This window comes from Paracoccidioides lutzii (assembly GCF_000150705.2).
Source record: "Paracoccidioides lutzii Pb01 unplaced genomic scaffold supercont2.12, whole genome shotgun sequence".
Lineage (NCBI taxonomy): Eukaryota > Fungi > Ascomycota > Eurotiomycetes > Onygenales > Ajellomycetaceae > Paracoccidioides > Paracoccidioides lutzii.
The window spans coordinates 137909-162743 of NW_015440958.1; the positions used below are offsets into that span (position 1 = coordinate 137909).

The 24835-nt window shown below is 43.8% G+C and overlaps 9 protein-coding genes across 9 annotated transcripts; 6 read left to right on the forward strand and 3 right to left on the reverse strand.

Moving 5' to 3' along the window:
- Nucleotides 1-2396: 2396 nt before the first annotated feature.
- On the reverse strand, nucleotides 2397-2833 carry PAAG_11917 (hypothetical protein; the record flags this gene model as incomplete). Its single annotated transcript, XM_015847482.1, has 2 exons — nucleotides 2397-2530; nucleotides 2788-2833. The coding sequence occupies 2 exons, from the start codon at nucleotides 2831-2833 to the stop codon at nucleotides 2397-2399; spliced, it is 180 nt and encodes a 59-aa protein (XP_015702872.1).
- A 2135-nt stretch (nucleotides 2834-4968) lies between these two features.
- PAAG_04685 (hypothetical protein) lies at nucleotides 4969-6600 on the forward strand (the record flags this gene model as incomplete). The annotated part of the gene is made up of 1 exon (XM_002793109.1): nucleotides 4969-6600. One exon carries the CDS (start codon nucleotides 4969-4971, stop codon nucleotides 6598-6600), a length of 1632 nt encoding a protein of 543 aa, XP_002793155.1.
- A 648-nt stretch (nucleotides 6601-7248) lies between these two features.
- On the forward strand, nucleotides 7249-11142 carry PAAG_04686 (carbamoyl-phosphate synthase arginine-specific large chain; the record flags this gene model as incomplete). The annotated part of the gene is made up of 3 exons (XM_002793110.1): nucleotides 7249-7627; nucleotides 7874-10932; nucleotides 11035-11142. 3 exons carry the CDS (start codon nucleotides 7249-7251, stop codon nucleotides 11140-11142), a joined length of 3546 nt encoding a protein of 1181 aa, XP_002793156.1.
- A 2172-nt stretch (nucleotides 11143-13314) lies between these two features.
- Nucleotides 13315-15065, forward strand: PAAG_04687 (hypothetical protein; the record flags this gene model as incomplete). The annotated part of the gene is made up of 3 exons (XM_015845337.1): nucleotides 13315-13581; nucleotides 13701-14009; nucleotides 14097-15065. 3 exons carry the CDS (start codon nucleotides 13315-13317, stop codon nucleotides 15063-15065), a joined length of 1545 nt encoding a protein of 514 aa, XP_015699563.1.
- An 839-nt stretch (nucleotides 15066-15904) lies between these two features.
- PAAG_04688 (hypothetical protein) lies at nucleotides 15905-16870 on the forward strand (the record flags this gene model as incomplete). Its single annotated transcript, XM_002793112.2, has 4 exons — nucleotides 15905-16046; nucleotides 16164-16362; nucleotides 16418-16572; nucleotides 16623-16870. The coding sequence occupies 4 exons, from the start codon at nucleotides 15905-15907 to the stop codon at nucleotides 16868-16870; spliced, it is 744 nt and encodes a 247-aa protein (XP_002793158.2).
- A 1080-nt stretch (nucleotides 16871-17950) lies between these two features.
- PAAG_04690 (40S ribosomal protein S15) lies at nucleotides 17951-18973 on the reverse strand (the record flags this gene model as incomplete). The annotated part of the gene is made up of 5 exons (XM_002793114.2): nucleotides 17951-18020; nucleotides 18104-18400; nucleotides 18511-18568; nucleotides 18860-18878; nucleotides 18956-18973. The coding sequence occupies 5 exons, from the start codon at nucleotides 18971-18973 to the stop codon at nucleotides 17951-17953; spliced, it is 462 nt and encodes a 153-aa protein (XP_002793160.1).
- A 699-nt stretch (nucleotides 18974-19672) lies between these two features.
- On the reverse strand, nucleotides 19673-20084 carry PAAG_04691 (60S acidic ribosomal protein P2; the record flags this gene model as incomplete). Its single annotated transcript, XM_002793116.2, has 2 exons — nucleotides 19673-19855; nucleotides 19926-20084. The coding sequence occupies 2 exons, from the start codon at nucleotides 20082-20084 to the stop codon at nucleotides 19673-19675; spliced, it is 342 nt and encodes a 113-aa protein (XP_002793162.1).
- Nucleotides 20085-20836: 752 nt separating this feature from the next.
- Nucleotides 20837-21937, forward strand: PAAG_04692 (hypothetical protein; the record flags this gene model as incomplete). Its single annotated transcript, XM_002793117.2, has 1 exon — nucleotides 20837-21937. One exon carries the CDS (start codon nucleotides 20837-20839, stop codon nucleotides 21935-21937), a length of 1101 nt encoding a protein of 366 aa, XP_002793163.2.
- A 786-nt stretch (nucleotides 21938-22723) lies between these two features.
- On the forward strand, nucleotides 22724-24745 carry PAAG_04693 (YjeF domain-containing protein; the record flags this gene model as incomplete). Its single annotated transcript, XM_015845338.1, has 5 exons — nucleotides 22724-22835; nucleotides 23085-23162; nucleotides 23492-23655; nucleotides 23742-23774; nucleotides 23843-24745. 5 exons carry the CDS (start codon nucleotides 22724-22726, stop codon nucleotides 24743-24745), a joined length of 1290 nt encoding a protein of 429 aa, XP_015699564.1.
- Between the last annotated feature and the right edge of the window lie 90 nt (nucleotides 24746-24835).

Here is a 24835-nt window from a genome sequence, read left to right on the forward strand (position 1 = left end):
TAAGAATGATGAGCAGAACTTGAGAGACTACAATGAGAGAAATGATTCAAGATCCTCACTGATCATTATGCACTGAAATACTTCATAACTATCAAGAAGCTGAATATATGTCAAGCCCACTGGGCAGAGTTCCTTTCTCATTTCTACTTTGAGATCAAGTATCAACCAGGCAAGGCCAAGTTGCTAGCAGACACATTGAGCAGGTCTGAGCAGATTAGAAGACAACAGGACAGCTGTATGCAGATTCTCCTAGAACCAGAGACTCTTGACCTCTAGATCACTCTCTCTATGAATATTGCTAGCATCAACTCCTCAGAGGAAGAGAACATTGCTAAATACATAGTATCTTTAAATAAAACAGTCATCTCAATTAAGCCTCTGTAGCAGCAGGCATATGATGAGAAAAGTCCCTATACAATGAAAGACAATGTGCTACAGTACAATAAAAGACTAGTGATATCTGTTCAGAAAAAGAAAACTCTGATAGCTAAGCTACTGCAGAAAATTCATAATTAAGCTTCAATAGCATACCCTGGAGGATGAAAGACTATGACCCTAGTGTAATCATATTATTGATAAGCCACCTGGTGGACAGATGTCCTACACTATATTCAGAACTACTATGTGTGCCAGATTAGTAAAATTTCAAGAGATAAAACTTCTGATTTGTTAAAGTCATTATCAATACCAGAACAGACATCACAGTATATTACAATGGACTTCATGAATATGCTGAAAAGCAAAACAGGTTATGATATCATTTTGATTATAGTATACTGACTAAGCAAGAAGACAATCTTCATTTCAATCACTCAGAAAGTTACAGCCCAGGAGCTAGTCTGACTATTTATTCAATTCTATTATTCATACAATGAGGCGCCTGACTCAATTGTCTCTGACTGAAGCTCTCAGTTTATATCAAGCTTTTGAGATGAGTTTATACAGATTCTGGGCATAAAACTAAAACTCTCAACAACACATTACACATAAACTGATGAACAGACAGAAGTGATGAATCAATACATTATTATCTGTCTACACTTATATGTCAGTCACTATCAAGATAACTGAGATGAGTGACTGCTCATTATAGATCACATCTCCACAGCTATCTCAAATACTTCTATAGAAATCTCTCTCTTCCTCACAGCAAATGAATATGAACTCTAAATATCATTTGACTGGCAATCACTGGTGGAGAAATTGAACATGAATGAAAAAAAAATTGAAAAGCAGCAAGGAGCTTCATTCACTGAATGAGAGAGATCTGAAATCAGGCAAGTAAAGACATAAGAACAGCACAGAAACAGATGAAGAGGCAGACTGACAAGCATCATCAAGAGTCTGACTTTGTAGTAGAAGATTTTATTTATCTAATATTGAAATCATATAAGATAAATTGATCACACTGTAAACTGGCAGAGCAGAATGTCAGCCCCTTCAAAATCCTGAAAAAGATAAACAATGCTTACAAACTGAACCCCTCTGCAACAATGAAGATTCATTCAATCTTCTTCTCAGACAAGTTATACAAGGATTTCAGAGATTCTCTACCTGGTCAGACTATCAGACCACCAGACCCAATTGAAATAGACAGTGAGAATGAATGGGAAATAGATTGTATACTGACCAGTTGAATAAGCCAGAGCAAGCTGCAGTATCAGATGCACTGAAAGAAGTTTGACAAAAATTTTTCATGATATCTTGTCCACAACTTCAAGAGATCATCATATACAATACAGGATTTTCATGAGGCCAACCCTACTAAAGCTGGACCACCAAAACACCTAGATGAATGAGTAAGAGCATGGGAGACAGGCAGCTATCTGAAAAATGAAGATGATGACAATCTTCCAGCATGAGGGCATGCCTGTTTCTAGATCAGGGGGTTATGTTAGACTCAGCGCTAGGGGCTAGGTTTATCTCCATCACGTGACAACACCCACATGTAACCTAGGGGATCAGTTGTGATCCAGTCATGTGATCATGTGGGCTGTTTATAATCTGAGCAGACCCTGACATCTTTTTTCCCTCACCAACCTTAGAATTTTGTTACATAGCTGTTAGCAACACAGAGAGTTTCCTTCTTATGCAGCTCGCATTCACTTTCTAAAACTGGCTAGTAAGCTTCTCAAGAGTTAAATATATAAAAATAATATTTAATTTGCTCAAAATATTTCAAAATTATATAAAATTAAACTGAATAAATAGAATCATCTCTTACATTATTTCTTTAATAATGATCAATCTAGCTAAATTTATAAATTCTCATATAGATAAAAGCTTTTAAAAGATCTTTATTTTCTCTGAAGTAGTCTTTTTCTATTAATATTGTTGAATAGTAGTCTTTAATTTCTTAAATGTTTTTATAAATATAAAGAGTTTTATAAAAGCTTTTATAAAGACTTTCTTTTTCTTATTCTTTTTTTATTCTTCTCAAAGGTCTCTGAAGCTTTATTATCAATATCTTCATCATCTCTCTTTAATTTTTCATATAAATTAGTTGAATTAACAATATTGTGAATAGAATCTTTAAAAAAAAATAAGATAAATAAGATATAGAAATTTTGAACATCAATATCTGATGAAATATGAAGATTTGACAGCTGTGAACTAGGTTTTAGAGGAAGAAATTTGACTGATTCTAAAGATGGTATCTCTGCAATGATTTTCTCAATTGCTTGTTTTCACTTTATAAAGATTCTACCAGACTTTTTCATAGATTCTAGAGAATGAATATATTAGTTATTTGATGTATAGATTAAGATCAGAATTCTAGAAAATCACCTGGATTCCCTGTAGATTCCATATTTGCAGGTGAGTAGGACTCCATGGTAGGCATGTAGGTAGGTTTGAATTCTCAACGTGTTTTCTGTTTACATGAAAATCGTGAATGTGTGAATTTGTAGTGACCAATAGGAGCCCATACAAAATAGTATGTGAACCTATTGGTTGAGACATGCTGACAAATGCCTTTATTTTACGCCTAGTGATACCACGCTAATTGTGCAACAAAAGATGGACGAGGGGATACGTTAACTTTTATATGATACTCAGGCTCTGCCTTTGCACGATTGAAGCAGCGCTATTAGAGCAGCACTATCAAGGAAGCGCCTCCACCACCGAGACCTTCGTACGATGCCTCCACCTTATTCATAAACTACTGAGGCGGCGCCTCTACCACTGAGACAATGTCTAAATCATCACTGTATAAATCCGTAACTTCTGAAGCTCCGCCTTTATGCGTCTACTACTGAGATGGTGCCTCAATCATCCTTATGTAAAGCCCCTTACTACTGAAGCCCTGCTCTTTAAAAAGGAAAGTCTGATCTCTATATGATTTATCTTTCCTTTTCCTTCTTAATGATTTCTTTTTGTTTTCATATATGTTAGTTATCAGCTATTCCCAGCGACTAGCCTGTTATATATATATATATAATAAATATAATTTAAGTTTAATATAATTAAAAAAAATAATTAACATTTTTTTTATAGAAAAGTAATATTAAAATATATTTACTGTAAATAAAAAAAATATTTGAAAATGCAAAAAATCTATTGTAGAATTCAACATAAAGTTAACTAGAAGAAAAGACTTTGAACTTTTTCATCTGCTGAGTTTGTTGAACAGCTCATTATTCAATTCTCTCTCTGCACCTCCTTGCCAGCAAAGGTTAGTTCACATATACAAGCACTGCGGAGGTGCAGCAATTGCAATATGATCAAATGAGAACTGTCAGGCCTATCCGCCTTCTTATGTAATCCGCACCGTATATAACTTCCGCGTAGCTAGCGATCGCTACATAATCAATCAAGCAATCTATCCTTCACAAGAACAATATGCCCTAATTGTAGTATTATTTATTTTAATTTAAATAGTGGTTGGGTGTAGATATTTCAAGTTAAACCTATATATGCTATTTTTATTCCGGCGGCCAGCTTAGAGATGAATTAATAATAAAAGATTCTATTGTAAGGAGTTATGATTGAAAAATTCAACGATCAGTTCAAGGTTTTTTTTTTTTTTTTTTTTTTTTTTTTTTTGTGTGTGTGTGTGTGTGTGTGTGTGTGCTTCTGCTTGATAAGGAGTAACTATACAGTGTTGTGCCATATTAATTCGTACAGCATTCTGGTCTCTGTAAAAATTATCTTTCAATAGGGGTAGTAAAAACTCATAGTCTGGGCTGGCAGGTTCCTGTTCCTGTTGCAAAGGATGCACAAATTCCCGGCATGACCGGTGTTATCAGGCAGAAAATATTATTTGGTTTACTCGCCGTATCTGTCTGCATTTTTGAAACAAACCGATAGTGTCAAATCACTCAAATCAAATATAGACATTGGTGCATCTCTCATAAAGACTTGATCATGTTCTCTTTGGCTACATCAAAATTGCCAGTCAAGTTATGAAGTAGTGGGCCACAGGTCCGCGGATAAATTGGAATTCTCAATTGGTCTCAAGGAGCAAAGTCAAGAGCACAATAGAGACTATTCTTATAATCTCTGATTGGGGTTATTTCATGTTTGAATTTTGCGGTTGAATTTCTGCAAAATCTTATCTCTACCTCTACCTTGGCAGATTTAAGAGGATTTTCTTATTGCAAGAGAAAGGGGAGAAAATAACAACACCTGAACCCAGGCCTTCCCTGAGAATCAAGTTTCAATTGCTCAACCCTGCGGACTTGTGTTTTGGTGATCATGCTTTAAATAACTAGATACCTGTTGCTATGCCAAGAAGTCGGAAGGCGAAAATCGGGGAAGGTTTTTTGAATCTGAAAACAGTAGAGGAACAACAAACCGCGATGTGTCACTTTCAACATCAACCTTCAAACCGACATATATCCTTATGGGTTTTTATCCCCCCATATAGTTGCCAGTTCATGTTAGACTAGGCCAATTTATGGACTGCAGGGATGGGACTTTATTTCTAAACAACATCTTCCTGAGCATAAATAAATATATTTTGCGGGAATGACGCGAGAGACGACATCCGTGCCACCCCAATTCGCAAAGCCAATCCTCCAATACACAAGGACTCGACAGGAGGCTCTTCATATTCGAAGAGCCTTGACTCTGTATTTGAAGGCGCAAATTGAGTTTTCTGATGACTCTCACGTATCTCACATCACTCTTTGCGTTCCACACAATGCTACCAATGTGAAGCGTATCCCACCAGAGTTGAAAAATGGACTACGCGCGCAATACCTCCAGGCGTTGCAGGCCAACATAGCTGCGAAAAGAGAATACAATCAGGTGCTTCTGGAAATTGCGGCTCAGACGAAAGTCATGTATTCCCCGTCAACTGGTTCTGGTAGTGAGGAATCTAGCAACAAGGGTGGAGAGCTGCAAGCCTACCTGGGATTGCTCCGAAGCCGGCGCGATCATGGGAAGATACTGATTTTCCAACATTACCTGGAGAAACTGAACAAAATGGAGGCTGGACAAGCTGGTTATCTTGGACTTGGTGATGAGCAAGCTTTATCTCGCCAAGCTGCTGAGAGCTCGGCTGTCTCGGCTACCTTAACCTCGATGGGCCATAACGGCTGTGGCACGGATGTTGAAGCTCTTTTTTATAGATTGGAACGGGCGGTGCTGCGTGCGAAGAATCAAGCAGATATGGAGAAGAAACTGTTCGAAAAGCTAAAGTACCAACACGCTTTTGAAGATGAGAAACCCGTCCCACCAGGGAAAAAGCTGGAAGCTTTGCGATGGACTCATACGGAATTGGTACGTTGGGTTGAAGAGAAGCTAGTTGAGTCTTCGCCAATTGATGACCAGGGCCCGATTGAAGACGAAGCCGTGATTGATGCATCTGACGCCGAAACAATTCAAGTCTTGGAAGAGACTAAATCCCAGATCCAAGAACAGTATGCCGCCTATGTTAGAGCTCGAAAGGCTTTGCTAGCGGCCGTATCTACAGCATCCCAGCCCCTTTCTGTCGGTTTCCAGACACTACAGCGCCGTCTTGAACCTCGTGAGAAGCAGCAGAATACCCCTATGCCGGACCTTGCTTTACTGTTCTCATTCGTATCGGAGCATCTATTGCCCTTGTCGAAGGCCCAGAAAGCCCCATCGATGCAGAAATCCCATCTATCTGCTATCCTTGCCAAGGAGAAATGGACTACCTGCCGAATGCTGGATCGACTGCAGGATGAGAGTCATCTACTTCCAGAATATCCTATCCTCACAAGACAGCCGCGCTTTAAACATGCCGTTGCAGCTATAAACCGCCTGCCATCTCTGCTTTCCAGCCCAACCAACCCGAACGAGACGTCAGAGATAGTTACTCATGCGGAAGCCTGGGCATTTGCTGCTAAGGAAGCACGGGATATGACGAGAGCATATATTCAGGAGAGGACGAACATTGCGACAGAATTGGCCCGAAATGCGGAGGATACGTTGAAGGAGATGTACGAGCTTATGAACCAGGACTTTGAGGAAGCAACTGCTAGCAAGGCAAAAGACAAGGAGGAGGATGGGGATATCTGGACTTCGGAAAGCCGGTTTGCTAGAAATAGAGGGAGACAGGCACGATCGGAGAAACGGCCTAAGGGTCCTTGGTCTGGGTTGAATGGGAGAGTTTGTGCCATAGGGGATGAGTAAGGATAATTTGAATTACGAATCCATTGCTAGATGTGGGGAGCTGCGTTGTAGGCTTCGGCAAATACATAAATTTCCCATGTCAGTCAAAAACCTGGACGGTTTGTTTGTTAACTGCATTTACTGTGCTGGGGAGCTTTTGGTTACCAGCATCGACAGGCCAGGGCTGGCTAAGCATAAATTTTTAGAGCAAGAGCCCCAATCAAGCAAAAGATAGAATAATACGATCGTAATAATTCTTTATTTTAACTACCTCTAAATAAGTGTTCCATATATGAACACAGGATTCTATACAAATATATAACTGTATCCTGGGAATAGAATAAAAATTGTATCTCTTTTCTTGATGCTTCGCTCTACGATAATGAGTCATGGCGCTAACAAATAAATCGCCGCCTGGACCCAACGAATAAAAATTCACAGCGGCCAAAAAAAAAAAAAAATGAAAATGAAAATGAAAAGTTGAAAAAAACTCAACCAACCCTTTACAAAACATTCCTCCCCCCATATTCACCGTCAATTAACTGCTCTTCCACAATTCCTCATCTGTCTCCCACGCTCTCTTGAAAATCACTTCCCCTCCATTCCCTTCTTTTCCAAACAAACCCTCCACATCCTCCTTTCACCGCTGCGCCAGGTGCAGGGCTCCCAATGGCTCTCTCAGCCCGATGCGGGCAGCGGATGGTCTCCTCCTTGCTTCGACAGCGATGTTTTGCCTCTGCAATCTGTCTCCCATCCCTTCGCACTTTTTCTACCGTTCACACTCTCCCTTCGTCAAAGACAATACTACCTTCCCAAACGTTACTGCAAAAACCACAGCAGCTGCCGTCATGGCGGAGTCCCAAGCGGTCGTTCTCGAGCTCGCTGAGGAATCTGGCTGCGGTTACGGGTCAGGAAGCCCCCAGCGCAAAGGCTTATATGGGTAGCAAAGCCATTAAGGGCGCAGGCCAATTGGTTGATGTGACAAAAGTGCTGGTTATTGGGAGTGGTGGGTTGAGTATTGGCCAGGCGGGGGAATTTGATTATTCTGGTATGTCTCTTTGTTTGTGAAGTGGTGCGGAGAGGACCTCAGGGATGAGAGGAGCTGGGGAGGGGATGGCTGGGGCAAATATCCATAATGTGTGCGCTAGACAGTTGAGCTTTGGAGTGGTTTTGATGCATTGTGGGTTGGCCCTGTTGCATGATTTCATTGGGAATATGGGGGCTTCGCGAAAATTTGACTATAAGGCTCAATTGTACCGAATGGCTACTGACAAGTTCACTCGCATTTGAACAGGATCTCAAGCGCTCAAAGCCCTCAAAGAAGCTGGTGTCAAATCCGTCCTAATTAATCCTAACATCGCTACCATCCAGACTGACCACAAACTCGCCGATGAAGTCTATTATCTACCCGTTACGCCAGAATACGTCACCCATGTGATTGAAAGGGAGCAACCAGATGGAATATTCTTAACCTTTGGAGGTCAAACGGCTTTAAATTTAGGAGTTCAGATGAACCGTATGGGAGTCTTTGAGCGGCATGGAGTCAAAGTCCTCGGAACCAGCATACGGACTCTTGAAGTCAGTGAAGACCGTGACCTTTTCTCCAAGGCTCTGAACGAGATTAATATCCCAATCGCCGAATCCGTTGCTGTTAACAGTGTTGACGAAGCATTGGAAGCTGCGGACAAGATTGGCTATCCCATCATCGTCCGATCTGCGTATGCTCTTGGTGGCCTTGGATCGGGCTTTGCCTCTAATGCGGAGGAACTCAAGAACTTGTCATCCCGCTCGTTGACTTTGGCACCTCAGATTCTGGTCGAAAAATCCCTTAAGGGCTGGAAGGAGGTTGAATATGAGGTTGTCCGTGATGCTGCCAATAATTGTATTACCGTATGTAATATGGAGAACTTCGACCCCCTGGGAATTCATACGGGAGACAGTATCGTTGTCGCACCCAGTCAGACTCTTTCCGACGAAGAGTATCATATGCTCCGGACCGCTGCCATTAAGATTGTTCGCCATCTAGGCGTTGTTGGAGAGTGCAACGTCCAGTATGCCCTGCAACCTGATGGCCTCGACTACCGAGTCATCGAAGTCAACGCCCGTCTCTCCCGTTCCTCAGCTTTGGCCTCTAAGGCTACCGGCTACCCCCTCGCTTACACTGCAGCCAAAATTGGACTTGGGCACACCCTACCTGAGCTCCCCAATGCTGTCACAAAGACTACGACCGCCAACTTCGAACCTAGTTTAGACTATATCGTGACTAAAATACCTCGATGGGATCTGAGTAAATTCCAATACGTGAAGCGTGATATTGGTAGCTCTATGAAATCTGTCGGAGAAGTCATGGCTATTGGCCGTACATTCGAAGAGTCATTCCAGAAGGCCATCCGCCAAGTCGATCCCAAATACCTGGGCTTCCAGGGCGATCATTTTGAAAATCTCGACGAAGTCCTCAAGAGCCCTACTGATCGTCGGTGGCTTGCCGTTGGACAGGCCATGCTTCACGAGAATTACTCAGTTGACAAGGTGCACGAACTCACCAAGATTGACAAGTGGTTTTTGTACAAGCTGCAGAACATTGTCGATCTACAGAACACCCTCAAGGAGATCGGCAGCCTCTTCGGAATCCAGAAGGAAATGATGCTTAAGGCCAAGAAGATGGGTTTCTCTGATAAGCAGATTGCTCTGTGCGTTGGGGCGACCGAGGATGATGTGCGTGCAAGGAGGAAGAGTTTTGGTATTAGACCCTGGGTTAAGAAGATTGACACCCTGGCAGCCGAGTTCCCCGCTGATACGAACTACCTCTACACCACCTACAACGCTACATCTCATGATGTCACTTTTGATGATTATGGGACCTTGATCTTGGGAAGTGGTGTTTACCGTATTGGAAGCTCCGTCGAATTCGATTGGTGCGCGGTTAATGCAACCCTCTCATTGAGAAATATGGGCAAAAAAACTGTCATGATCAACTACAACCCGGAGACCTACTCCACCGATTTCGACACTGCCGATAGGCTCTACTTCGAAGAACTGAGCTACGAGCGTGTCATGGACATTTATGAGCTCGAGCATGCCACTGGAGTCGTCGTCTCCGTCGGTGGTCAATTGCCCCAGAATATTGCTCTCCGACTCCAAGAAACTGGAGGCGCAAAGGTCCTTGGTACAGATCCAAAGGACATTGACAAGGCCGAAAATCGCCACAAGTTCTCCCAGATCCTCGACAGCATTGGGGTGGACCAGCCAGCCTGGAAGGAGCTGAGTTCCGTAGCTGACGCTGAGGCATTTGCTGACTCCGTTGGGTATCCCGTCCTCGTCCGCCCTAGTTACGTACTCTCAGGGGCCGCCATGAGCGTCATCCGTAGTCATGATGAATTGAACGAAAAGCTTGTTTCTGCCAGCGCTGTTTCCCCGGACCACCCAGTGGTCATCACCAAGTTTATCGAGGGTGCCGAAGAGATTGACGTTGACGCCGTTGCCTCTGCTGGTAAGCTTATTATCCACGCTGTCAGTGAGCATGTGGAAGCTGCAGGAGTCCACTCCGGTGATGCCACCTTGGTCCTCCCCCCTGTCAACCTTGATGAACAAATCATGGCCCGAGTAAAGGATATTGCCGAGAAAGTTGCAAAAGCCTGGAACATCACGGGCCCCTTCAACATGCAGATCATCAAAGTCGATGATCTCGAGGGTGGAGATCCACAACTCAAAGTCATCGAATGCAATCTCCGTGCATCGCGATCATTTCCGTTTGTCAGCAAAGTTCTTGGCACCAATTTCATTGACATCGCTACCAAGGCCCTTGTTGGCAGAGATGTCCCTGAGCCCACTGATATCATGGCTGTCAAGCGCAATTATCTTGCTACTAAAGTTCCTCAATTCAGCTGGACCCGTCTTGCTGGCGCTGACCCATACCTTGGAGTTGAGATGGCCAGTACTGGTGAAATCGCATGCTTCGGTAAGGATCTGGTCGAAGCATACTGGTCCTCGCTGCAGTCGACGATGAACTTCCGCATGCCAGAACCGGGCGAGGGCCTTCTGCTTGGTGGTGACACTGAGATGTCCGAAATGCCTCAGATCGTCGATTACCTTAGCCCGCTCGGATATAAGTTGTATGCTGCCAGCCCAGAAGTCAAGGCTCGTCTGGAAGCAAGTGCCAAGGGCGATGTCAAGATCGAAGTCATTGAATTTCCCAAGGAAGACAAACGGGCCCTGCGCGAGGTGTTTGAGAAGTACAATATTAGTGGTGTTTTCAATATTGCTAAAAGCCGTGGAAAGACACTTCTCGATGAGGACTATGTCATGCGACGAAATGCTGTCGATTTCGGTGTTCCGCTCTTTATGGAACCTAATGTAAGTCTCGAGCAAAACATTTCCCCATTTTTCCCGTTATCAGAAATTGTGCTTTCTTGTCTTTGAGATGGTTTCCACTAACAGAGCACTGCTATGAAACAGACCGCCGTCCTCTTCGCTAAATGTATGAACAAGAAGCTTCCGCGCCAGGAGGGAATCCCCTCCGAAGTCCGCAGTTGGTCTAACTTCGTAGGCGGCAAACTTTTGTAAAACGAGATATTTTAGGGATGACCGATGACCTTTTTTCTTCATCCATTTTTAGACATGAGCTATTCTCTGGAAATCACAACCAGTTATTAGCACACCTGGTTTCGATTCATTTGCTTGGCTTAACCTTTTCACCCATCCTTTACCTTATTTCCTTTTCACATTACCTAGATCTCAAGGCCCCAGCGTCGGACCCTTTTTGTTTTAAGACCATCATTTGTTGCTTTGGTTTGGCCGCAGTGTTACTATGCACGCCTCTTTTATTAATGTCTTTTCCCCCCCTCCCTCATTTCTTAGTTATATATCTGATTTGGCGTCTCCCCAATTTCCACTCACATAACTGCCCCCTCAGAATAACCATCCATGCTAACTAAATTCCTGTGGACTAACCTGCAACATTTTTTTTACCTCATGATATGGGTTGTATTTTATTCTTCCTTTTCTATCACGTTTTTTTAATGCTCTTTTTATCTTCTACTTCTTTTTTTTTCGCATATGCAAAAGTTCCATTGCGGATACCATGATTGCGCTTGAGAATCAATGCTGAGCTACTTATTTCAACTTCAATTGAACTTGCATCGCTACGGTTTGTTGAACGTTTTCTGTATATGCTCGTATGATGTACGTAGCAGATCCATCTGTAAATGGTAATTGGCGACGAAAATGTGGACTTGGGAAGAATTTAAAGCCTACTTGGGCCCTGAAATTGCTCTAAGCCGGAATAGGCTAGCTTGTATTTCAAAATAATGTTGTCACAGCTAATTTTCTGATTTGGAGGGGATTGATAAAATAGTCAGTGCTGCATGGGGAAATCAGCTCTGAATTGAGGGGTTGATAATTAAGAGGTTACATTGAAGCGCTAGTTTTTTTATTGTACAGGTGTGTATACACCATGTTTGATTTAGAATAGTGTATTTTTTAAAAGTGTATTTATGTATATAGTTTGTTTATTGTGTATTAGCTCTTTTTATAAGATGATTTTGTGGGATGGTTGGTCTTCCATTGGTGGGAGGACTGGCCAGCTAACTGATAGACGCGTACATCACGTGAGGTGATGCGGCTACCGGGCGGTCATGCCCAACAGATTTATTATATTATTAGCTCTTTTGTGTGAGAATTTGCTAACAAATTGACTGTCAAGCTAACAAAGTTTGAAGAATATAAAATTCTTCATATTAACAAAATATTAATTTTTATTTTTTTATTTATTTTTTTTATTTTCATATTTTTATATTTTTTTATTTTTTATATATATATATATAAGAATAATACTCTCACTAATGCTTTAAGCTTAAAAGAAAATATTAATAATATGATAAAAAGATTAGATCTATTTAATCTTGAGAAATCTAATTAAATGCAGTTTCTTTTATTAGTTAAAGTTTAGTATGTTTATGAAATTCTTCAAAATAGATCAAAGAAAGGCAGAGAAGGCAGCTTAGCAAGTGCAACAGCAGCTTTAATATGAGATCTAAAAAGACGCATGTAGCTAAGGAGACTTGGGGAAAGCAGCTCACAAGACCAAAGAAGATGAGAAAGCAAGAAAACTAAGAGAACGTGAAGCTCAAGGGGTAGTCAGAGAGGCAAAGAAGCTAGCTACAGCTTCAAGTTGAGAAGGAGGAATGAGCTCACATTTGCACAGCAAAGCGTAGATTGAGCAGTGTGTCTGCATCTGCTGCAAAGTGATGGCAGAAGCAGGCTTCTGCAGCAGCTCCTAACCTTCTGAGCCTATACAAGCTTTCCTATCTAGGAAATAAGGTCAGCCTCAAAAAGTGCTCCCAAGCAAACTACATGCTGATCCTACCCGGCAGTCAAAATCTAACACTCCTTCATGATCCTCTGCCTCCGCGCTAAATCTCTCACCATGGTCGCAAAATCAGGCCATCCACACGTCTATTCTATTGAACCACTGATTTTATATATATCTTGAAGAATGCCTGTATTGATAGCTTTTAATTTAATTAATTTCTAATGAGAAGATACTTGAATTTCTTCTGGGTGCGGCGTTTTCGATTGCGCGGCTCGTTTAATGGTACAGCTCGTTTTGTGGTCAGTCACGTTACTTGTATATTTTCTTTTTTTTTTGTAACGAAGAGAGAAAGACTACCATTCATCATACGGAGAACAAAAGCAATAAGCAGAATAAAAGGAGATAGACCATCGAAACAGCCTAAGATGTGTGGCACGGAGAGAATTGTCTGCATAGACCCTCAAGCAGAGCCCAAACAAACTGTAGACATGGGGCTGGGACTATTTGCCACCTCCAAGATACGTCCTGGTGCTAATGTTTTCGCAATCACTGCCAACTTCGCTACTGTCCTGGATACTCCGCGGCTGAAGGATACCTGCTCGAATTGCTTCGTAACGGTAGGGGATGAGGTGAACCCTGGGCTAACGCTGAAAGCGTGTACTGGCTGCCGTGTCGTCAAGTATTGTAATGAGGTATGTTGGGGCGTTGGTGTTTGTTTTTCCCCGAGTCCTCTCCCCATCCTCCTCTGGATGTTTAACGTTATGTGTTCCAAAACTAATTTCAAATTTCTTTTTATATTTTTTATTTCCAGAGATGTCAGACTGAAAGTTGGGCTGCATCCCACAAGAAAGAGTGCAGTATATATAGAAAGTGCCATCCGAATATTCTGCCTATGCACGCGAGAGCTGTTCTAAGCATGATTTCAGAGCCAGATAATGTCATTCTGAAGGAAATGCACAGAACCCATCATACGGCGGTCGATACTCTTGGAAATCATTTTACAGAGATGATGGAATTGGCTGGAGAGCAGATCGAAAGAGTACTCACAAGCGCAGAAGGACTCAAGGAAATATCGAACACAGATGTAGGATTGCCCAGGCTAGTGCGTTATTTTACAATGGTGTGGGTTCTTTTTTTTTTTTTTTTTTTTTTTTTTTTTTCCCTAATTATACCGATGCTGTTGGAGCGGCTAATGATTGGTAAATAGTTGGAAACCAATGCCTTTACTCTGACAAACCGATATTTCGACAGAATAGGACTATGCATGCTTCCTTTTGCGTCGTATGCAAATCATAGCTGCGAACCGAATGCTTACATTGGATTTGATGGACCAGTGATTTATCTCAAGGCACTACAGGATATTGCTCTGGACGAGCAAATATTTATATCCTACATAGATAATACCGAGCCATGGGAAAAACGCCAATCGGAACTCAAAAAACGGTATTTTTTTACATGCAAGTGTCCCAAGTGTGTGCAAGGTCAGGCAGCACGAGAGGACCAGTATTTGAACGCTGAGGGTCCACCCACCAGTGTACCGGAGAAATTAGCATGGGATATTGTTGCTATGCCTGAAAGGCCAGGTTTAACACCTAATGCCTTGGTTGTACAGGACTTAGCAGCACTTACGAGGCTTCAATCAACAGGATGCTTTCCAATAACCCGTCAACCATATCCACATGTTCATGACGACTTCATCGTGCAACTCCTAGAAGCCAAATGTTACAGATCTGCCTTCCTCCCTACACTAATTCGGTATTTACACATGGATCCCGTCTTATACCCCAGCCGCTACCATCCAATCCGTAAGCGAAATACATGGGCACTTGCGAAGCTTGTGCGGTGTATCAATGACCGCACAGTGCACGATAGAAGCCCGCCAACTACGAATTATGACAACTTTGGGGACCACTTTCCATGGATTTACTATTCTCTGCTGAGTGAGCTCGTGGAGATTTACGATGATTCACTAGGTCTCCAGAATTTACTCAAGCTTCAACTGCGCGAGATCAGCGACGAACTCGAACGCCATGGGATTGACTTCAGTACTGCTAATGAGCGCCAACTGAATAAGATTTTAATTGACATTGCATGGAAAGATGTAAAGTCCATGGTGGACCGCCAGCTATCAAAATTGGTAGCGATGGGCGGAAAAGAGGGGAATATTTATGACTGATCTGATGTATTTTCTGGATGGCTATTGCCATTCCCTCGTCAGCAGCACATACTCTCGCCACACATCCTTTTCCCCCCGATCTGCCTTTTCGCTCCACCCTCGTCGTACGGCAATCTCCGTTCTCTCATGGATTTTCTTTCGTGGTTCAACATTGCCTGTTCACGGCATTGCTATGCCATGCATAACCTGTTTACCTTATATGCGCAACAACATTGTGTTGTGGGTCCACGACAAAAAGGATTGGACTGTTCATCATTTCTTTTCTTTTGTTTATTTCTTCTTCCATTTAAAAAGCAATCTTGAATCTTGCCTCAGTATCTCGAGGGACGGGGAGCAGGATAGATTTATCTATTACGCATGTTTGGTTGCGTAAAACGCAGTTTATCTACTTCTTCTAGCTTCCAGCTCCCAAAATTAACAGATATTCTGTTTCTCTTGAAACTGGATTGTATTGAGAAGATATTTGGCCTTCCTGACACTATCAAGTAAGGCTTCCGCTTCCTGTCTCCAGCGTCTGATGTCAAGAGAGGAATTTTGCGGCCTTAACATACCCCTTATGTTATCATATGTATCATTAATTATATTACCAGCCTTGGTCTCACTGGTTTCACCTTCAGCTTCGAGCAATTTCAACTCCAGTCTCACTCCCACAAGAGTGGCTATCTTGCCAACCTCCTAGAATGCTAATAGCACTACGTTGAGCGCGAACCTCAGTCCCTGCACGACAAAGAAACGCAAGAACCGAGTTCGAATGTCGCGGTTTTAACCCAACAAGAACCGTCAACTCTATGCTGTCACTTGAGGTAAACTTTGCGGATCTTCAGTTCAACCACCCGGTCATGATCACTGCGGCCAACTACCTACCGGATGAACACGGACTAGCAAATACAGTTGCTTACGTAGAAACAGTCATCCAACCGGCACACACACAGGAATACGTTCACTTCCCCATTTTTGGGATTGACGAAGACTGGTTGAGCGGTTGGGAAGACAGCTCAGGCGGTGTAGAAATCGGATCAGAAGAGGGCTCAGAAGATGATTTAGAAGAGGCCTCGGTTGGCCTAGCAGCGAGTTCAGCTAACCCTTAAGACAGTTTAGACGAGGGTTTAGACGAGAGTTCAGAAGACGATGAAGGTGATGGAGGTGGTGGGGATGATGAAAACGATGACGATGACGGCGATGATGGCGACGATGATGGCGACGATGGAGATTATGACGATGAAGAGCTTTTCATTGAAGATATGAGTCTTTGGGGTGGAGGAGCTTGGATCCCTCTGCCAAATACTGCACCGACGAAGTGAGCGTTGCCGTAGCTTCCAGCAGGCGCGTTGGGCTCGTGAAATACGCCTAAGGGTGACTTTATATCGCTCGGGAATTTCTGAACTGAATTTGTACTGTTCCTGTCCTGCCTCTGCTTCTTCATCATCTCATTCTTCTTCTCCTCCGCCTCCGCCCTGGTCCTCGTCCGCGTCCTCTTCATCCTCTTCATCCCCTTGGTACGATGGAAGTGATGATAGTGATGATGACGATGATGATGATGATGATGATGATGATGAGAGGAGGTGGAGGATGACGATGACGATGACGATGAAGAGGATTACGACGATGATGACTGCGCTGATGATGCAGTTGCTATCGTTAATGATGAAGAAGAAAATAGAAGTTTCGATGATCTCGAGATGTTTTATGCAAAACGTGCTGCGAGCGAAAAGGAGAGGAAACACGAACGCGAAAATCGAGACTGTACCCTCTCAAAATGGATAATGGCTCCTGGAAGACGTACGATCTTCGCGTCACCCTTCTGAGTGATGGCTTCGATAGGTCTAACTGTACTTTATTGTCTATTTGCACTTTGGTTCTCTTTTTGCCCTTTTATTTCTTTATTTTCACTGTTTTTCGTTCTGTCCTCCTTGTGTCGTTATCTGATTCAAGAGGAGGGTTTGGCGGGTAATTCAGAAAGGTTGGCTGCAGCAATGACTGTGGTAACATATTGAACTTTCTATGAGCAGGGGGACGGTTCATTTTTCGCAAAAGCGTGCTATGATGGGGAGAGAGGTCGACAAACTTGTTTTTTCTTTTTTTTTTTTTGTCTTGTTTTACCCGTTTTTCTTGGAGTGGGTTTTTAGTAATGGGCTGGCAGTTACTTGGTAGTTGTTATGTTTCGAATTACTTCTTGTACTTGTTTATAGCAGGCGTTTCATCTGTTGGTCTTTGTGCCGTCGATTAAGGGAGTCTGAGTTGATATGTCGTTATTTGCGATAATGTAAATCAATTCAACGAAGTCAAGTTGTCGTTACCGGGAAGGATTGTATTCCAACCATTGCCCTCCGTCCTTTATCATTCTATGCTCGCTGTGGTACCACGAGAATTGGCAGGGTATTGCTCGTTGTACAATTCCATAGGGGTTGCGTAAAGTTGATCCTCGCAGCTTCAAAAAAAAATATCCCTCTTCATTGCATTATCCTTTTAGCCATTACGGTATGGTGTAGCCCGGTTCCGGGGGTAAGTAGGAAGTTCGAATGGTATGCTAGTGGTGTTTAACTCTTACAACTCTTATCATTCGTACCGTTATTCCGTTTCAATACACACTAACACTCTTTGCCTCCTCTGGTAGATCTGGAGGTTATTGGTTCCTCATGGCGGAGGAATAGAAAGAGAAAAGAAGTTGGGGATCATTTAGATAGGGACATGAAATTATGTTCTTCAGCTATCATCATAGAACAACTGGCTACAAAAAACAAGGAGTGGGACCTTGGTGCGTCTTTTGAGGAAAACAACTTTCATGACCTTCTCCATAGCCCACAAATATGATTGCCAAAAAAAAACATGAAAAGGAAACCCCGACCGAACAAACAGCATCAATTGCGAAAACATATAATTTTTGTTTATTTGAGGGGGATGAAACGCGAGGAGTGGGTAGCACCAATACCGGGTCTACCGTGCTTGACAGGTTTGCTGAAAGAACCGTAAGTATGTTTATTGTCAAATATTTCCATCTAGGGGTCAAGACGGCCAAGCGCGAAATGTTGAAAACATACTATGAGATCGAGAATTCACCAAGATAGTGGCCAACCATCTCGGGCTTGATTTCCACCTGGTTGAATTCCTTCCCGGAGTAGATACCGATGACGCTGCCAATCATCTCTGGGACGACGATCATATCACGGAGGTGAGTCTTGACGAGATCTGGCTTCTCGTTGGGCTTGGCCTCTTGCTTGGCCCTGCGGAGTTTCTTGATCAGGCCCATTGGCTTGCGCTTCAGGCCACGGTTGAACCGGCGGCGGGCACGGGCGTGGACGACATCTCGCAGCTGTTCGGAGGAAAGGTCTAGGAGTCTGTAGATTGACAATGGGAGATTTGATTAGAAAGTTGGAATTCCAAAGTTTTGCGCAGTATTTTCTCTTTTCAATAGGAGTTCATGGGTGTAAATGTGGAGAGAACGTACTGGTCGAGGTCGATTCCCCGGTAAGAAAACTTGCGGAAGGCTCTCTTCTTCTTAATTTCTGATTCAAGGCAGAAAGGTCTGTCAGTCAATTAATCGTATCTTTTGTTTTCCTTTTCTTTGCCCTGCTCAAATCAACTTCCACAATATGGAGTTGTTTCCTGTCCGTTTACAACCCCCCCCCCCCCTTTCCTCTCCTTCCCGCAACTCCCCATCTTCTCTTCACATATGTATATCCTGTCTCTCCCACATAGCAAAAGGATTTTCCCTCCTCATTACCCTTCTCGAACCAAATCCACAAGGCAAACCGAGGGGTACACAACGGGGTAAGATTGGTATTTATAACACGTACCAGCAGCCTCATCGGCATTCTATGTTCACATAAACTTGTCAGTATATATATATCATCCCACACCATCTAAGAAAGCATCGGAAACAGAGCCCTCACATATTCAATATCAGCCATGATTGCAAATATCCCTCTCAAGACGCTTTCCGAGAGCCGTTCGAAAAACGATGGGTGGATGTTGTCGCACTGAAGGGGCTTAAAGTCGGTCGGTCGTTCGTTTGGTGGGCCAGCGAGGAGTTTACAGCGTGAGAAGGTAAGGCTCGGCTAAGCGACGTCGCTAAGGTTTTCTTGCCCTAACCTGGCATCCCTATTGGGACTAGCGGCATTAGGGCTTGCGCCGTTTTGGGCATGGCCGAAAAGGGAAACGCTATGTTCCATCAGAAGATATTTTGGCAGCTACGAGAGGCTCAACAGCGATCGATCGATCGATCGATTATCAGAGAATACGGGCTCCATCTCCAGAGTATGTGGACGTCGGTTGGTGGAGGGGAGGGGGGAATATCTATGTGCAACTCTGACTACAAGGCAAAACATAAAACGTTACAGAGACAAATCATGGACTCCTGGGATATTTCTACATCCGCTAGAGCAACATTCACAATAGACAACTGAAAATCTGAAATGTTAGGCAACTGGTCTTCCGATGGGTGTCCGGGTTCTCTCACATATACCACCCATATAAATGACCAACGTCAAATCCAAATTGCTCTAGGATTCAACCATAATCGTCAGATTCGTATTGCCCTGTCCCAGAGCACATAGTTCCAGCTGCCGGTATTTCCCCGCTGAACAGAAAAGAAAGAAAAATCAAATAATTTAATCAAAAAGACCGAAGCCCATGTCCTCATCGGACTCTTCCTTCTCCTCTTCCTTCACCTCCTCCTTCTCAGCGGCAGGGGCACCGCCAGCGGCAGCAGAAGCAGCGCCAGCGGCAGCAGGGGCAGCTCCAGCGCCACCAGATGGGACTGAGGCCAGCTTAGTAGAACCCTCAGAAATCAGCTACAACACAACAGTTTCACGTTAGCATATTTCATTGCAAACAAAAACCATTAGCAGAGATCGCACTGACTTCGTCGAGGTTCTTTCCCTTGAGCTCAGCGATGAGCTTCTCGAGGCGCTCAACGTCGGCATCGATACCAACGGCCCCAAGAACGGTCTTGATATCGTCAGCAGAGGGGGAGGTATTACCACCCAGGCCAAGGAGAAGGTAGGCTGCGAGATGCTTCATTTTGAATGTGGTTTCTGGACAGCAAGAGCCTTAATATCAGTAAAACTGGAATGTGTGAAAGGGTAGAGAGAAAAAATCAGCATCCAACGAAAATGCGCACTTTTAGGGCCTTCCCGAACAGGAGAATCAATCGATTTAACCGCGAGTTGGGCGGAGACTGAGACGTCGAGTTCGATAGTGGGTTGAAATCAGTCGGTGGTTGAATGCAGAAAGACAAGGTTTCCCCTTTTTTATGTGATGTTAAAGCTCAAAATAATTATTGGCAGCAAGCGAGAGTGCGTTAGTCAGCATGGCATCAGTGGTGCTAAACTACATGTTCCGTTGGGCTAAGCCATTTCTGTCCCAGTGAAATGACTAATGTGGCACGTGATTCATCGATTATTTCTATCCGACTCGGGCTTCTTTTGCAGATTTGGCAACATCAACTCTTTCACACCTTTGTTCTTTTACTCACTTTAATTAGAGAGTTTCAGTGACCACAGCTGTCTACCGTCCCTCTATCAGGTTCTACTTTGTCACCAGCTTGATATTGTTATTTTTCGTTTCTCAAACAGTGCCAGTTTGGACTTAACAGACTGCTTTTAGTGGTCGTCGACATGTTCCGGCTTAAGATCCTCTCGTCATGAACCCCTCCTTTTCCACTGATCAACCGATGAGAGTCTCCTCCAAAAGCTAGATTACGATTCTAATTTTGATCTAGCTAGTCAACATGACTGTCAGAATTCTCATGGCTCTGTTCCGTTACTTCAAGGATGGGCGCTAATCTTGCTCTTTTACAGTTCCTTAGCTCAGTTCTCTCGTCAATTGAGACGGGTGATCCTATTCCCACCGCCCCTCCTGCAGGCCGGAACCCTGCACCTGGGCCTGCATCTTCTGTTTCCAAAGCCAACTCGACTTCTTCCTCAACGACACAAACCAACCAACGCCCTACAAATGGGCAAAAGCGTCGAGCGGAGGATGATGTTCGCCCCACAGGAAAGCCCAATAAGGTTTCCAGGTCTTCTTCTCCCCAACGACCAACTTCTCAAAAACCGACTCCAACTTCGTCGGTGGCTGCAAGAGCCCTCTCTGTCTCAAAACCAGAGGCACCGAAGTTACCTACGAGAACCCCATCCACAAGCACATCCAAAAATGCGGGGCTACCTAGTGCTACCCCAGCTAAGCCACCTCCCAAAGGATCATATGCGGAAATGATGCTTCGGGCCAAGGCTCTCCAAGAAAAAGCTCCAACACAGCTTGGCATAATTAAGCACCATTCGGTATCCAAGGAGAAGCAGCTTCAACAGAAACGTAAGGCAATGGAAGCAAAGCAGAAAGGAGTTGAGGGGCAAAAAGGCGCTGAAGGGGTAAAGAACAAAATAAATGAAAGCTCAGCCACTAAGTCCTCGAATACCAATGGACAACAAACACAAAGATCGAGTGCAGCAAGGGCTGCTCTGTTGAAAAGCCGTGGTGAATCGGAATACAAAGGAACCGCTCGTCCTCCACCTACTCCCTCAGCTCAAGAGTATAAAGGCACATCTGGCCTTCCCAGCCGTCGTGCGTCTAATAATGTCAGAGCAAATGGTTGGGGTAAGAAAAAGGCTCCCCATAAGCCCGTTCGGGATGAATATTTGGGCACGGATGAAGAAGATGAAGGTGAATTTTACGACGATTACGATGAAAGAGACTATTATTCCGACGAATCAACGGATATGGAAGCTGGCCTGATGGATGTTGAGGAAGAAGAGCAGCGTGCCCTTAGAGTAGCCAAGCTCGAGGATGAGAAAGAACTACAAGCTGAACTGGCCGCCAAAAGGGAAAAAATGGAACGGAAGAAGAAGCTTGCTGCTCTGACTAAATCTCGCCGTTGATAGGATGGGATACGACCAGGCAGAGCTCGGCGCATACACACCTACATGCAAGTTCCCTTGTTGTACGGATAATGCCCCTCATGTGCTCTCATATTTTTGCTATACATATATGCTTGTACAGTTTCTGAAATCACAGATCCAAGTCCAATGGACTTGGGTGGCTACGCAGGAGAATGACCCGTGCGTGATATCCATGTTCAGGTCTCACAGCTACTGCAGAAAGGATAATCAAATTGTCTTGGTGCCCATAGAAGGGTTTCTTTTGTGATTGCATCACTTATGTGCCATTTCTTACCCTCTCCTTTTTGTCACCGTCTTATCTCGGCTGAGTTCTATTTGTTCCTTTTTCCTGCTTGCTTGCTTTCCCGTTTTTCCCTTTTCCTTTTTTTGCATAGCGAAGCGAGTTTAGTTTTTTTTCATCATTTGAATTTGGTTAGCTGAGATTTAGAGCACTGATCATGGCGAAGTAATTAGTATCATCTTATCTCTTTTGTAAACATTTTGAAGCTGTGAAGAAACCTAAAATCCAGAGCGTCGTGGTGGTGGTGGTGGTGGTGGTGGTGACATCACACCTCCGCCGTAGTCAGTTAAGGGTTAGTTAACTAGTAAACTACCCCATCCATTCATCCAACTTCCCAACAACATCGATAGCTTAACCAGCGAGCATACATCTACAAGTGCCATTAAAATATCACTTCAACCACACGTACATACGTCGGAAGATATACGCATACTTCCTATAGACATCAAAAGCAAGTGCATGAAATCAACTCCCACATACATCCAATGCCCAATCCCGACACCCCGCCGCTGCAGCAAGCTATGTCTGCCTCATCGAAGAGGTTGCTCGCCAATGTCCGCAGGATTATTCCACCCATGTTAGAGAAGTTTCACAAAGGTGAGTTTCGTATCTGCATATCTATCTCCTTCCGTCATTCGTTTTGCCCCCAAGGCTTCACTGTTTGGGTTTAAGGTCGATTTGGCTTGTTTGGGTGACTGGTAACTCCAGTGAATGGTCTGGGGTGAACTGGTTCTGTTAGTGTGCAAATAGATTAAATAAATAAGACAGTATCCCCTTGTTGTTGAAGGAGACAGTCGAGATGCCGGCTATCTATTTTCTTTTTCCAATACTGATTATACAATACAGGCCAGCTTGGACGTGTCGCGGTCATCGGGGGAAGCCCAGAGTGTGTAGCCCTTGTGAAACCTCTTTTGTTCCCTAAAAGTTAGCAGATGTCTTCCTATAAAATATTAGAGGAATTGCCTGCCTCGTTTTGTTTGAAGGACTTTGTTTTCCATCGATTATTGTGCATGTTGCGTTTTGAGGATGTTGACTTTTGGATCACTATTAGCAACACCATCGCCCCATTGAGTTGGGGTCTACCTACTATGCTTCTCATTTCTTTTAAAAGACCTCGAGGGATTTAATTATTTATATCTTTTTTGTTACGAATTTTGCACAGTTCCACTACTTTCAAGAAACCGTCTACGGAAGAAATTTTTGCATCTAAACTGGGCAAAAGAGAAACTGACAGCGCTCTCTACACTGCACAGCTATACCGGAGCTCCATATTTCTCCGCAATGGCATCTGCAAGACTTGGTATATCTACCCCCCTTTACCCAGGCATTCCTGTTCCTTTGGCTAAAAGGCGCTCCGGAATTGCATACATTTCCGCTAACTCAATTCTCCAAATTTCTAATAATAGGGTGTGATATGGTAAGTTAAAGCCGAATGCATAAAACTGTGGGCTTTGATGAATTCTCCCCACCCTTGCGCTAACCATTGCATTGATAAAATCACAGAGCCATGTCATCTGCGAACCATCCGCAGCAACAGTATGCTCAACTCTCCCTATCCCAAACAGTAGCTCCCAAAATTACTCCATCTCTAACCGCGAATTTAGGTAATAAAAAGCTACTCACCAAACTTGATGGTTCATCCAATCCTTCAATCATCCACCACACTCTCTGCATTAAAATCCAATCCACTCCCAGCACCAGACACTCTTACACTTGCTAAGCCCATAATATCCTTCTTGCCCCGCCTGCATGTCCTGGTAATTGGCCCAGGCCTTGGTCGGGATCCAACAACGCAACAAATAGTCATCGAAGTCCTCAAGGAGGCTCGCTCTCGCCAAATGCCCGTGGTCCTAGACGCGGATGCCCTGCTTCTCATCCAAGAGCATCCAGATCTCGTACGCGGCTATCCAGAATGTATTCTGACACCTAACGTTATCGAATTTGCCCGGTTGGTGAAAGCTATCGGTGTAGATGTGTCATCTGCATCAACCAATGATGCGGGACAGTCAGAGGCCTGCAAGCGCTTGTCTAATGCATTGGGTGGTGTAACGATTATACAGAAAGGGGCTCATGATATCATTTCCAATGGGATTACTAGCATCGTCTCTGATGTGCGGGGCGGGTTGAAGAGGAGTGGCGGGCAGGGGGATACGTTGACGGGAACTCTGGGAACGATGCTTGCTTGGCGTAAAGCGTATCATGAGGGGTTGTGGGATACGGGGGAATCGGAGGCGGGGGAGAGGAAAGCAGAGCCATACGAACACGATATTGAGAAAGAGCTTTTTCTCAGCGTGGACGGGTGTAGCGGTGGTAATGGGAAAAGGAAAAAATTGTCCCCACCCGCGACGCTTTTACTGGCTGCATGGGCCGGGAGTGCTATTACAAGGGAGTGTTCGAGGAAGGCGTTTGTAGCAAAAGGGAGGAGTATGCAGGCTAGTGATTTGACGGATGAGGTTCATGGGAGTTTTTTGGATTTGATTGGGGAGCCGGGGGGTCCGAAGTTATGAATAAAATGTGTTTTGTATGTACTCTTTCATTGGAATTCTGTAACTTTGGGTTGGGTGCATCGGGTTCTTATGTGGAATTTATGTTTTTAC